The 13,043-nt window shown below is 37.4% G+C and overlaps 1 protein-coding gene across 1 annotated transcript in view; it reads right to left on the reverse strand.

The window, feature by feature from the left end:
* Nucleotides 1-1,974: 1,974 nt before the first annotated feature.
* CHRDL2 (chordin like 2) overlaps nt 1,975-13,043 on the reverse strand; it is a 96,134-nt gene continuing 85,065 nt past the window's right edge. Inside the window, exons 11-12 of the mRNA XM_074216868.1 lie at nt 8,352-8,444; nt 1,975-5,539 (exon numbers count right to left, since the gene is read on the reverse strand). Coding sequence (XP_074072969.1) covers nt 5,460-5,539; nt 8,352-8,444 — 173 coding nt within the window. The 3' untranslated portion in view covers nt 1,975-5,459. The remainder of the gene's footprint in view (nt 5,540-8,351; nt 8,445-13,043) is intronic.

Below are 13,043 nucleotides of genomic sequence, written 5' to 3' on the forward strand. Positions count from 1 at the left end.
ATAACAAAGTCAAAGCTTTTGTATCCAAAGCCTCTAAGAAAAATAAGGATTTTCTCCAGGCTATGGAAGAACTCAAAAAATATTTGAAAATCAAGTAAGGATATAGAGGAAAAATTGGGAAGAGAAATGAGAGCAATGCAGGAAAATCATGAAAATCAAGTTGGCAGCTTGGTGAAGGAGATATAAAAAACGCCAAAGAAAACAACATGTTAAAAACCAGTTTAGGTCAAATGGAAAAGCAGTCCAAAAGGCCAATGAGGAGAAGAATGCCTTAAAAAGGCAGAACTGGCCAGATGGAAAAGGAGATAAGAAAACTCTCTGAAGAAAACAACTCCTTCAAATATAGAATGGAGATAAGGAAAGATGATGAGTTTATGAGAAACCAAGAAACAATAAAACAATGAAAATTTAAAGAAAATGTGAAATATCTCTTTGGAAAAAAAACTGACCTGGAAAATAGATCCAGAAGAGACAATTTAAAAATTATTGATCTACCTGAACATCATGACCAGGAAAATAGCCTTGACTTCATTTTTAAAGAATTTTCCCAGGAAAATTGTCCTGATATCCTAGAAGCAGAGGGAAAAATAGAAAGCTCACCTCCTGAAAAGGATCTCTACCCCCCCCCAAAACAATCCCCAGAATATTATAGCCAAATTCCAGAACTCCCAAGTCAAAGAGAAAATATTACAAGCAACCAGAAAGAAACAATCCAAATATCATGGTACTTCAGTCAGTATTACATAGGACTTAGCAGTGTCTACATTAAGGGCTCACAGGGCTTGGAATATAATTTTCTGAAAGTCAAAAGAGCTTGGATTACAATCAAGAATCAACTACCCAGCAAAACTGAACATCTTCTTTTTGGGGGAAAAGATGGACATTCAATAAAATAGGGGAATTTCAAACTTTCTTGTTGAAACAACTAGAGCTGAGAAGAAAGTTTGATCTCCAAGTACAGGATTCAGGAAAAGCATAGAGAGGGTGGTTGGGAAGGGCAAATTCTGAGGGATTTTATGATGCTGAACTGCTTGTGTTCCTGCATGGGAAGATGAAACTGATAACTCATCTGAACCTTCTCATTTATTAAAGCAGTTAGAAAAAGCATATATAGATAAGGCACAGGAGGGAGTTGAATATAAAGGTATATATTATAAAGATGAAGTCAAAGGAATGTACGGAGAAAGGTAAAAGAGGTAGAATGGGCTAAGATATTTCACATAAAAGAGTCAAGAAAAAGTTTTTTGCAATAGGGTGGAAGGCAAGGGGAATGAGTGAGCCTTCATTCTCATTGAAAATGACAGAGAGGAAACAACATACACACTCAATAGAGCATAGAAATCTATCTTACCCTAGAGGAAAAAGGAGAGGAAGTGGATGGGAGAAAGGGGAAGCTCATGGGAAAGAGTAGTCAGATATAATACACTTTTTTGTTTTCGTTTTTGCAAGATGGGTGGCTTGCCCAGGGTCACATGACTGGGTGTCAGGGGCCAGATTTGGGCTCAGGTTCGCCTGACTCCAGGGCAGGTGCTCAGTCCACTGTACCACTAGGCTTCCCCACAACATACTTTTGAGGAGGGACAAATTGGAAGGAGATAGAGAGAATAGAATAAATGGGAGTAAGGAGGAATAGATGGAGGGAAAGACAGTTAGCAATAGCAACTGTGGGGAAAAAAAAATTGAAGCAGCTTCTCTGACAGACTTATGATAAAGAATGTTATCCATCCCAGGGACAGAACTGATGTTATCTGAACACAGACTGAAGTACAATTTCTTTTCCTTTTTTCTCACTTTATTTTTCATGAGGTTTCTTTGTCTTTATGGGTGGAGAGGTGATTATGTTTGCTTTTACAACAAGACTATTTTAATAATGTATAAATAAATAAGTAAATAAATTTTAAAAATATATATATATACATACATAAATACATATAAAAAAGAAATATGTATGCTGTCTGATTCTTTCTACTTGAAGTTATTTAAAACTAGAATGCTTAAGTGAAGTAATTCCTCAAAGTCTGGCTAGAATGAATCCCTAGACACCAAAGGTCTTCAAATGGATTGGATGACTATTTCTGGGAGATTTTGGAGATGGGAGTCATACTTTGGATGACCTTTGAAGTTCCTTTCAATTCTGAGATTCTATGACTTTATTAACGGCATTGTTTCAGAGCATCTAATCACTAAAATCAGTAATCACTAAAAATCAGCATGGCTTCATCAAGAACAGGTCATGTCTATTCAAGCTATAATTAGGAATTTTTGCATCCAAGGTAAAATCACTGCAAACTGTGATCAGGAAAAGCAGTGCTGGGGATGAAGATGGGGGTAGAGGATAGGGTTTTTGGCTTGGTTTTTTTTCCCGTGTTAAATTTTACCTTCTTAGACTCTTGTTTTAGTCACTGTTCATTTGTTTTTCAGTTGTATCTGAAATAGGGTCTTCAGGACCCCATTTAGGGTTTTCTTAGGAAACATACTGAAGTGGTTTGCCATTTCCTTCTTCAGCACAGTTTACAGATAAGAAACTTGAAACAAACGAGATTAAGTGACTTCTCCAGGGACACAAAACTAGTGTCTGATTCCAGATTTGAATTCAGGAAGACAAGTCTACCTGACTGTAGGTCTGGCACTCTATACACTATGCTACCAGGTTTTAGCCTGCTAACATCTTTTTGGATTTGCACTCTGCCATACAACATATTAGCTATCTCTCATAGGTTTGTGTCATTGATGAACACACTATCTGTACCTTTATCTTGGGCAAATCATTTAACTCTGACTGCCTCACATACAGGGCCATCTCTAGCTTATCCTGATCCATATTTGGCTACTGGACCCAGATAGCTCCAAAGGAGAAAGTGAGGTTGGTGACTTAGTACAGCATTCCTCACTCAAATTCAATTCATATGTATGTCATGGCATTTGATGTCATGGTCTTCTTTTTTTTTTTTGCAAGTCAAATGTTATATATTTTCTTTTTTTTAGGGTTTTTAGGGTTTTTTTTGCAAAGCAAATGGGGTTAAGTGGCTTGCCCAAAGCCACACAGCTAGGTAATTATTAAGTGTCTGAGGCCAGATTTGAACTCAGGTACTCTTGACTCCAGGGCTGGTGCTCTATCCACTGTGCCAGATGTCATGGTCTTCTTCAAGAAGAATAGAAAAACATCATCATCATCATCCTCATCCTCCTCCTCCTCCAAGGTGTAAGAATAGTAATGTGCACAGGCCAGGTAAAATTCCACTTCCCAAAGAACTCTTTCCAAGCTGACTTCTCATCATTAATTGACTAGTCCTTGGGTCCAGATGTTCAATGATTTTTATTTATTTTTAAAAATTTTTAATTAAGCAATGGGGTTAAGGGACTTGCCCAGAGCCACACAACTAGGCAATTTTTAAGTGTCTGAGACTGGATTTGAACTTAGGTCCTCCTGACTCCAGGGCTACTGCTCTATCCAATGCACCACTTAGCTGCCTGTTCAATGAATTTTAAATCTATCTACCAAAGTACATGACTTTCCAGCCCATATCCTTACATCTTGTCCACAAGAGTAAAAAAAGAAAATTTTCAACTACTTTGTTAAAATCTATGCAGAACATATATGTGTGTGTGTGTGTGTGTGTGTGTGTGTGTGTGTGTAGAGAGAGAGTATTCCCTTAATCTACCAGTTTAGTAATCCTATCAAAAAAGGAAATGAAATTAGTCTGGAAGGGAAAGGAGTTCATTAAGAACTCCCGAAATTGATCTTCCCTTACTCTGCCATGACCTACTCTTTTTTTTTTTAGGTTTTTGCAAGGCAATGGGGTTAAGTGGCTTGCTCAAGGCCACACAGCTAGGTAATTATTAAGGATCTGAGGCCGGATTTGAACTCAGGTACTCCTGACTCCAGGGCTGGTGCTCTATTCACTACACCACCTAGTTGCTCCTCATGACTTACTCTTGATGAAAGCAATATGACTCTTTGTGATCACTACTTCCTTATCTATTATTTAAGAAATATATTCTAGACTTTTGCCAGGAATCCCCCTGGCCTAGAGTTTGCTGTCTCCCCCTCCTTCTATAACTGACCAAGAAATTAGACTAGATGATCTTTGAACTTCCTTTCCAGTTCTTAGATTTCATAATTCATCACTACCACTCACTATCACCCAGAACCTAAAAATCTCTAACTTGAGTCACTGATTCTCGGAAGAAGACAATGAAAGGAACTGTATTGGAGAATAACTGATGAAGAGAGTGTCAATTGAGCACATTCCAGCTCTGACAATTCTTTTGTTGGGCTGTGACTTCTGGGAAGAAAGAAGCTAGCTGTCTTCAAGCTTTCACTCTGAAAAAATGATTTGACCTGTTCTTCTTGAACCTAAAGCTAGAGTTGGCAGAAGGCAAATTTCAGCTCTGATAGAAGGAAAATTTTTATGGGTCACCTTGAGAAGGAGTAGGTCTAGGATGTCTTCCCAAAGAGTCTAGATGATAACCAATTGGGGATGTTGGTTGGGGATAATTCTTTTTTAAGGATTATTTGGTATCTTGAGCTTCATTCCAACATTGAGATTGTGACTCTGTAATTGAATGGTCTTTAAGATCTTTCCCATCCTATGTTTTAAGGTTCCTCAGCTCTGACATTCCACATTCTAAGAATCTTCCCACCTGTGACATTCTACATTCTATGTTCTGAAGTTTCTTCTAGCTTCAATATCCTATGTTCCATGCTCTAAAATTCCTCTCGTCTCTGATATATTCTAATTATCTCCCCAGTTCTAACATTCCATATGATCTCTTTCAGATCTCATCATCTTATGTTCCATGACAGCTCTGACATGCCACAAACTTATATTCTACGTTTTTTCCTAGTTCTAACATCCTATACTCCATGTTCTAAGATCCCTCCAGTCCTAACATCCTATATTCCATTTTCTTTTTAAAAATTTTTCTTTTATTTTTTCCAATTACAATTACATGTAAAGATAGTTTTCAACTTTCATTTTTTTTAAGATTTTGAGTTCCATATTTTTCTTCCTCCTTCCCTTCCCACGATAGCAAGTAATCTTATAAAGGTTATGCATGTGTAATCATGTTTAACATATTTCCATATTAGTTATGTTGTGAGAAAAGCTGTTTTTCATTTTCTAATCTTTCCAGTTCTAATATTGTAAATGCATATACCAAGATTTCCCCACCTCTAACATCTTTATATTCCATATTCTAAAGTCTCTCTTAACTGTGGATGTTTTATGTTCTAAGAAACTTCTTAGCTCTGACATGCCATGTTCAGTGTTTCAGGATCCCTTCCAGCTTTGATGACCTACAGTTTTCTCACAATGCATTCAAACAGGGTCTAGGATGAGGCTTTTGAACAAATACTAACTCTCCTTAGTGCCAGTCTCTATGATAATGCAACTTCTTTATTAATATATATATATATAATTATATAGATTTCATATATGCAAATATCTAAGGCTCTATTATAAGGTCTTGGTCTCTTTGTCTGGGCTGGCTGTCACCTTCAGCTCTGCGGCCTGGGCTCGGAAGACATTCCAGTGACCTAGAAGGAAGAAATTGAATACATTTAATTAACTTACTATGGATAGAGCCCTTTGCTTGACCCTGGGGTGGGGGGAGGATTCTGTTCATATAAGTCATGACTTATATGAACTCTTACTCCAAGAGGCTCTGTCTCCAAGAAGCTCAGTCCAGTAGGAAAGAATGGAGAAGAGAGGAGGCTTGGTGGAAGGCTGGTTGGAGGGTAGGATAGAATTTGGGAGTTTGGAGTCCTTTTACATTCCTGGATCCAGATAGTGCCTGTGTGGCTATGGATTCAAACTCTTCTTCAAAGTCATACATGAATTTGAGGCATTATCTGGATTCCAAGATAGTGGGAAAAGGAATGGATTGGTTTTTAGATCTGGTCAGAATGTCCACTAACTGTTTTGGAAAAATCATTTTTTCTCTAAAGCAGAATGGAGTTGTAAAAGGAAAACTGGATTGACAGAGTGCCCAATTTCAAAACCTGGCTCTTTTATATACTATATTGTGAGCTGGGAAATTTCCTGGATTTCTCTGGGCTTCCTCCAGTGTAAAATGGAGCTCATCATTTTTCACCAGACATGGCATGCTCATAGGATGGTTGTGACAATCAGATGAAGAAATGTATGTTGGTTTTCCTGAAAATTCCTCTCTTCTTGTGACATCCCCAGCTTGTCCCTTTAGGTTTGCACTACCTCAGGTATGTTTGCTTCTCTTTAACCAATGAAAAACAACATGAATACATTCCATTGGTATGATTTGAGGACTTCCCTCCTATCTCTCCAAAGGTTTCTGAAGATGTTCCAGAAAGAGGGTTAGCTAGTAGATAAGAGCAGCCCTTGGGGTCAGGAGACATGGATTTATGTTCTAATTGCTTCTGTTAGCCTGTATATCTATAGGTATGTATGTAAATTATATATATATGTATATAGAAATATATTTATGTGTATATGCATATCTATACATACATATTTGTTTAGTTTTATTGATATAGGAATCCCCTGGTATAGAAACTTCCTCCACTTATGTAGATTGGTAATTCATTTATAACTTTTGGTCTTAGAGATCCTTGGGTCATTGAGAGTAATTTGCCAGGGTCATAATCTTAAGCACTAAGCTTCACTACTCTGAATCAGTTTCCCCATCTATTAAATGAGAATAATAGTTCCCTCCCAGGGCTGCTGTGGGTTAAATATTTGTAATGCTTACATGGCCATTTGAATGGGAGTTATTATCATTCCTTTTCATAGGTTCCTCCACTGACTATCTCCTTCCCCCTCTTCTTGGCATTACCGCTTAGCTTCATCAATTCCACATTCCTTTTCTAGGTAGCTAGGTGGTATAGTGGATAGAATCTTACTTCAGACATTTACTAAACGTGTGTGACCCTAGGCTAGTCACTTAACTTCTGTTTGCCTCAGTTTCCTCCAGTTTTGTTGTGAGGATGAAACAAGATAAAATTTATGAATCACTTTACAAACATTAAAGTGCTGGCTTTGATTAGACATCTCCTCATTTCCCACCAGGCTGTATTCGTTCTAGATTTTTTCAACCTCACCATCCTCCTGGGCTGCATATGTGCCCCGTTCTTGTTTTTCAGTTTTCCTTTGTGTGTTTCCCCTATTATATTGTAACTTCCTTGAGAGCAGGGAACTGTCTTTTTTTATATTTGTATTCTCATAGTTAGCATGGTATCTAGCAAAGAGTAGGTGCTTAATAAATGTTTATTAAACTATTATTAATGGTCAACTAGTATTTACTGACTGACTGACTGACTGACTGACTGACTGACTGTCTTCTTATAGGATTTGCAGTTGGGAAAGACCTTAGAGGTTATCTAGTCTAAAACCTCATTTTATAGAAGAGGGATCTGATACTCAATTTAGTGAGTTGCCCAAGGTCATACAAGAACTTATTTATATTTAAAATCTTTTGCTTTCTCCTCTACCAGCCAGAACCCCTCCTCTGGCTATGCCTCAGGGTTAAAACCTTTCTGTCACTTAAAAATGTGGACTCCTTTCATTGAGAAATCCCTGGCTGGGGCCTTCTTCTGGATCTCTGTGTTGAGAACTAATGTCAAGTCCAGTGACCCATTCATCCCTCCAACCTCTTCACCAGCCACCTGGGACTTCTCCAAGAAGAAGGTGTGCTCTCCCCCTTTAGTCCTGCTTATTCTCTCATCCTAACATCCTGCCACCTGGACAGCCCTACTCCCATCCTTGACCAAGAGAATTACAGAGCTCAGCTTCCTCCAGGAAGGCTTCTTTGATTTATCCCATTTGCCTGAGATCCTTTCCTTTGGTTCTCTAAACTGTTTGCATTTTGTGATCATATATGGGTACTGGAGCAGTTAGATAGCATAGTGGATGGAGCACAGAACCTGGAGTCAGGACCACTCATCTTCTTAAGTTCAAATCTAGCCTCAGACACTTACTATCTTTGGGACCTTAGACAAGTCATTACCCTTTTCGTCTCAGTTTTCTCATCTATAAAATGGACTGGAGAAGGAATTGGCAAATCACTCTAGTATTTTTGCCAAGAAAACCTCAAATTAGGTCATGAAGAGTTATACATGACTGAAACAACTCAAAAACAAATAAAAATGGAATGAAGATTACAAAGCTCTAGTTCCCTCAGGGCAGGGGCTAGATATGCCTTCTTAGAGTGGAAGTCCTCTGAGCTAGTGACCTTATCTTCCTTCTCAGACCAAGAGTTCCCCAATGGTAGGTGATTTCTAGAGAGCAGGGGTCCTGTCTCTAGGAGCTTCTTGAGTGTAGGAGTTGTGTTTTTGCCTCGGACTGGGAAGGTCCTAAGACCAGGCACTTGCTCACCTTCATTTGTCCGAGTGATGAGCCGGAAGTTTTGTGCCTCTTCTTTGAATTCTTGCTTCCGAACTTTCTTGATCTGAATCAGATGAAAAATTCCTGGGGACAGAGATGCTACATTCAACCCACCAACAAGAATTAAAGACTATTGTGTGCCAGTCTCCTGTTTCCAGTCATCTATCCATCCATTCAACAAAGATTATTAAGTGAACAGAGCACTGAACAAGTCCCTGAGAGAGATACACAGTTTAGATAAGTTGTGGTTCCTACCTCATGAAGGAATGACATATGAAATGATTAATATACATTAGATGATAAGTGCATTAGAGTTTCAAGAAGCTTGGGAATTTTAAAAGCATTGCACAATTTCCCAAAGGCAATCTAGCCTGCTCTCTTCCTCCTCTTCAATTCTGGACCCAGTTCATTGTCCTTCTGCAGTTTGTCCAAAATATTTGTACTCATGTATAACCTATATCAGATTACTCACTGTCATAGGGAGAGGGAAGAGAAGGGAGGGAGGTAGAAAAATGTGGAATTCAAAAGCTTACAAAAAGATGAATGTTGAAAATGATCTTTGCATGTAATTGAAAAAATAAAATAACTTTAAAAATATTTGTACTCATGGACCATCTCTTTGAATTGTCCATTGATATGCACAGAACTATAAGCATTTTTCATCTATTAATTTGTCATTTATGGATTAGGCTTCTCCCTAAAATAAGGCCCATTTTTAAAAAATCAAGAGTATTTTCATGAAACCATATGGCTAAAAGTCATGGAATATTGCAACCTGGAGAATTAAAATGTCTACTCATCCAAAAGGCAATGAAGAGAAGTAAGTGTATGCAAATATTGCCAAAATATTGCACAAGAGTCAGCAGCCATCTCTCCAGAAAAAAATGGATGCATATATATGTATATTTTATATATCTGTACATAGGTATAAGTTTATTACCAATTTTACTGATATAATGGATTTACCACAAATAAGTCACAAATAATAATAAAATGTATAATTTTTGTTGGTAAGTTCCCATTGATCCTCACAAATGCTTTCACTGATTTCTACTGAACTCTTATAGCCATAGTCCACTTATGGTCGTAACCCACTATGCTTTTCACAAAAGTTTACTGTCATTAAATCTGATCTGTGATCTACTGTTAAACTATTTTTATCTTTGTATAAATCATATTCCTTAAACTAGAACCTCTAAGCATCCATATTACTGATTATAATAGTACTGTATTTTTAGCTTTTAAACATTGTTTAACTGGGCACTATCTAAAAAATGCCCCAAATTGTTCAAATCAGTTTCATGTTTTAAGATTTCACTTAAATGACATCTTTTTTTTCATCAGCCATTCATGGTAAAGTTAATTCTTCATGAGGCCAAATAGATGATGCTAATAAATCAAAATAATTAAAAATTCTTTCATGATTATTTCTGTCCAATAAAAGATATAAGTTCATGGGTTGAATTATATTTTGTAGTTCAATATTCATATGAAGAGCATTAAAGTTACTGTTTTTATTCATTAGAATGTCTTTAATCTTATCTGACAAGTCTTCAATTTGAGATTCATATCAATTTTTAAATTTTTCCAAAGCTCCATACTGTGTTTAATTTTTGTGCCTTTTGAATGTTAGCAGAAACCTCTTGCAATAAATTAATATTAGCTAATCTCTCTGAAGAAGAAATGATGATGAGGATGATGATGATGCACATATGATACAGATTATGTAACTTTTACAAAAGTAGTAACTTGTAAACTATGGGAAGTCTATCTTGACCCCAGTTCTTGACCAACTTTAATAATTTCATTTTCCATTTCTTTAGCTAATTTTCTAGCTTTTATATTGGTGATAAATAGAATAAATATTAGTTAGAAATATTTTAATATGATTAATTTGTTTTATCTCAAATATTGTTTCATCAAGTGATGATATAAACAGAACTATGACTTTAGGATGATTTTCTAGCAACTTTGTAACTGTTCCAGACTTTCTTCCCAGCATTGTGTTAGTGTCATCAGAACAAAATGCAATTAGGTTCACTTTCAAATATTTGTTATTAAAGACACAATCATTTAAAGTAGACAAAAATGTATTAAAATACACTTTGCTTTGGCTGACATCAATCCTTTTAAAGCAAGAAATAACATTACTAGTGCAAGAGCTGACTGAATTGTGCTTTGACTGTGTTTAAGAATTGACTCACAAAATTCTTGAAAATTTAATAATGAGTTTTGCAAGCTGGTATGAACTAACTCCAGTATAACACTGAGCTTAAAGGATGCCATCAGGGAGAACGTAGGACTGGAAAAGAAGGTGGACCAGTTATGGATTGAGAGAGTGAGATCCAGTGAGTGATCTGTTTGATATCCATTGGTATCCATTTAGTATTGGTATCCATTGGTAGCCCATTGGTATCCATTTAGTGTCAATGGTGCTAAAAATGCTCCAATTTATACTGGAATAAGCTCATATTGAGTAGCTAGGTGACCAGACCTGGAGTCAAGAAGACCTGAGTTCAAATATGGCATCAGATACTTACTAGCTGTGTGACTCTGAGCAAGACACTTCACTCTGTTTGACTCAATTTTCTCATTTGCAAAATGAACATTCTAGTACCTTTGTCAAGAAAACTCCAAATGGGGTCATGAAGAGTTGGACACAACTGAAATAAGACTGAATAGTAACAAAAAGCTCATGTCAGCTAAAGGTGCTTATAGATGTCAGATTTGATTCCAGAAATCATAGAGAATCATTAGAATTGACTGAAATAAGAAATGATATATGCTTAAGGAATACCACTTTGGAAATTGCATGGAAGATGAGAGAGACTTGAGTCAGGAGATCAATTAGGGCAGCCCAGTCAAGTTAAAGATCAGGAAACTGAGACTAAGAGAAGGACAATGACTAGGTCTCATAGGTTATAAATGGCAAAAGTAATATCTGGACCCAGTTTAACTCTTCTATTCAATGGATCCTTATATATCATGGTGGCAAATTCTTTACCATCCTGATTATTCCCTTCTGGCTATATATCTATCTGTCAATGTCTGTCCCTATAGGATTCTAGTCCTTTAGTATTGAGGAAGACTACCAACCAACCAAGTGACTGGTGGTATGAATTGCACAATTTTGTTTAAAAAGTGTAGGTATATGCCTGACAAGGCGTCCTGCTCACTTGTCTTTAGCAGAATCATTCCACCCTGTGTCCAGATTTATAGGAAACAGGACAATTGAAGATGGTCTGGCTACTGCAGGAGTCTATTGACCTTAAATAGGTTTCACTTGCTCCTGTCTCAGCGAAACAAAGGATTCAGAAATAGACACAATACTCCTGCTAAGAGTTTACAGGTGGTCTGGGGACCTGCCTTGTTTGAGACAGAGACCCTATTATTTGTCAGCCTCATTTTCTTTACTGAATACAAGGCAGACCTTTAGTAGTTTGTTTAAAACTACTAAATGATGAATAAATGGATGAACTGTGGGTTATCTGCCTCCCTCCTCCCCCACTCTCAGTACTCCAGAGGTCAAACTGAAGGTACCAATGTCAAGTAGGACCTAACTTCTACCCCAGATCCACAACTTTTATATAGCTCCTGTGAGGCATCATACGGCACCTAGAAAAAACAACAGCAACAATTCCTTTTCCTGCAGCTCTATGAGATTTACAAAGTACTTTCCTCATAATGGCTTGATGAAGAAATGAAGGTAAGGATTATTTTCCTCATTTTATAGTTGAGAAAATTAGGGGAAGTGACTGCCAGATGCTTATCATAGGGATGAAACCCCAGTAACTGCTCAATATGGACTGCCTTCATCTCCATTTCACCCTTCTCTTACCCTATCATTTTTCCTTTCTTTGTACTCATCACCTCTTCCTTGAGCCTCATTACCTCTTCATTCTTGTACAAAGTACTTTGTACACCATCTCTTCATTTTCCCTTCTTACTCAACTTCCCCTCCCTTTGTACTCATCATCTCTTCCTTTAGCATCATCATTGTCCTCCCCAGGGCTCAGTTCTTGTAACACTAGTTTTGAAACTCTGCATCCTGTAAGCCAAATATGCAGCCTACAGGCATGTGGTTCTTATCTTAGAATCTGGGGCTAGGACCAGGGACTGACCAGGAGGTAGGTGGGACTTTAGTCAGATTAAGAGATATTCAAAAACCTTGAGTCTAGATTCATGGAAATTATAGGGGATGGAAGTAAAGGAAGAGAAGGCTTAGAAAGGAAGATGAGTGGAGGAGTGAGCCCCGGATTTCAGTGGGGGAGTCCTGGATTCTTATCTGTGAGACATGGGGCTAATTATACCAGTTTAGTTTTCTCATCTCTAAAATGGGATCAAAACAGGTAATGGACATAAACCACTTTGTAAATCTTCAAGATTTTATAGAAAAGCTGCATTAGCTTATCTCTGTCTTCTTAGTGTGTGTGTGTGTGTGTGTGTGTGTGTGTGTGTGTGTGTGTGTTTCCCCCTTTTTAGTTAAAGGGTACCTGTGACTTAGACTATATTTCCAGTTCATCATAGATTCACAGCCCCAGAGACTTTCAAAAGGTATATATCTCACCCAGAGCAGGATTCTATTTTGACTGTGAACTCACTCCTTCTTGTAGTATCCCATTCAATTGTAGGACAGAGCTAATGGTTAAAAGTCTTTCCTTTTATACAGCAAGAAGCTATCTT

Source organism: Macrotis lagotis, chromosome 1 (assembly GCF_037893015.1).
Source record: "Macrotis lagotis isolate mMagLag1 chromosome 1, bilby.v1.9.chrom.fasta, whole genome shotgun sequence".
In the NCBI taxonomy this organism is placed as follows: domain Eukaryota; kingdom Metazoa; phylum Chordata; class Mammalia; order Peramelemorphia; family Peramelidae; genus Macrotis; species Macrotis lagotis.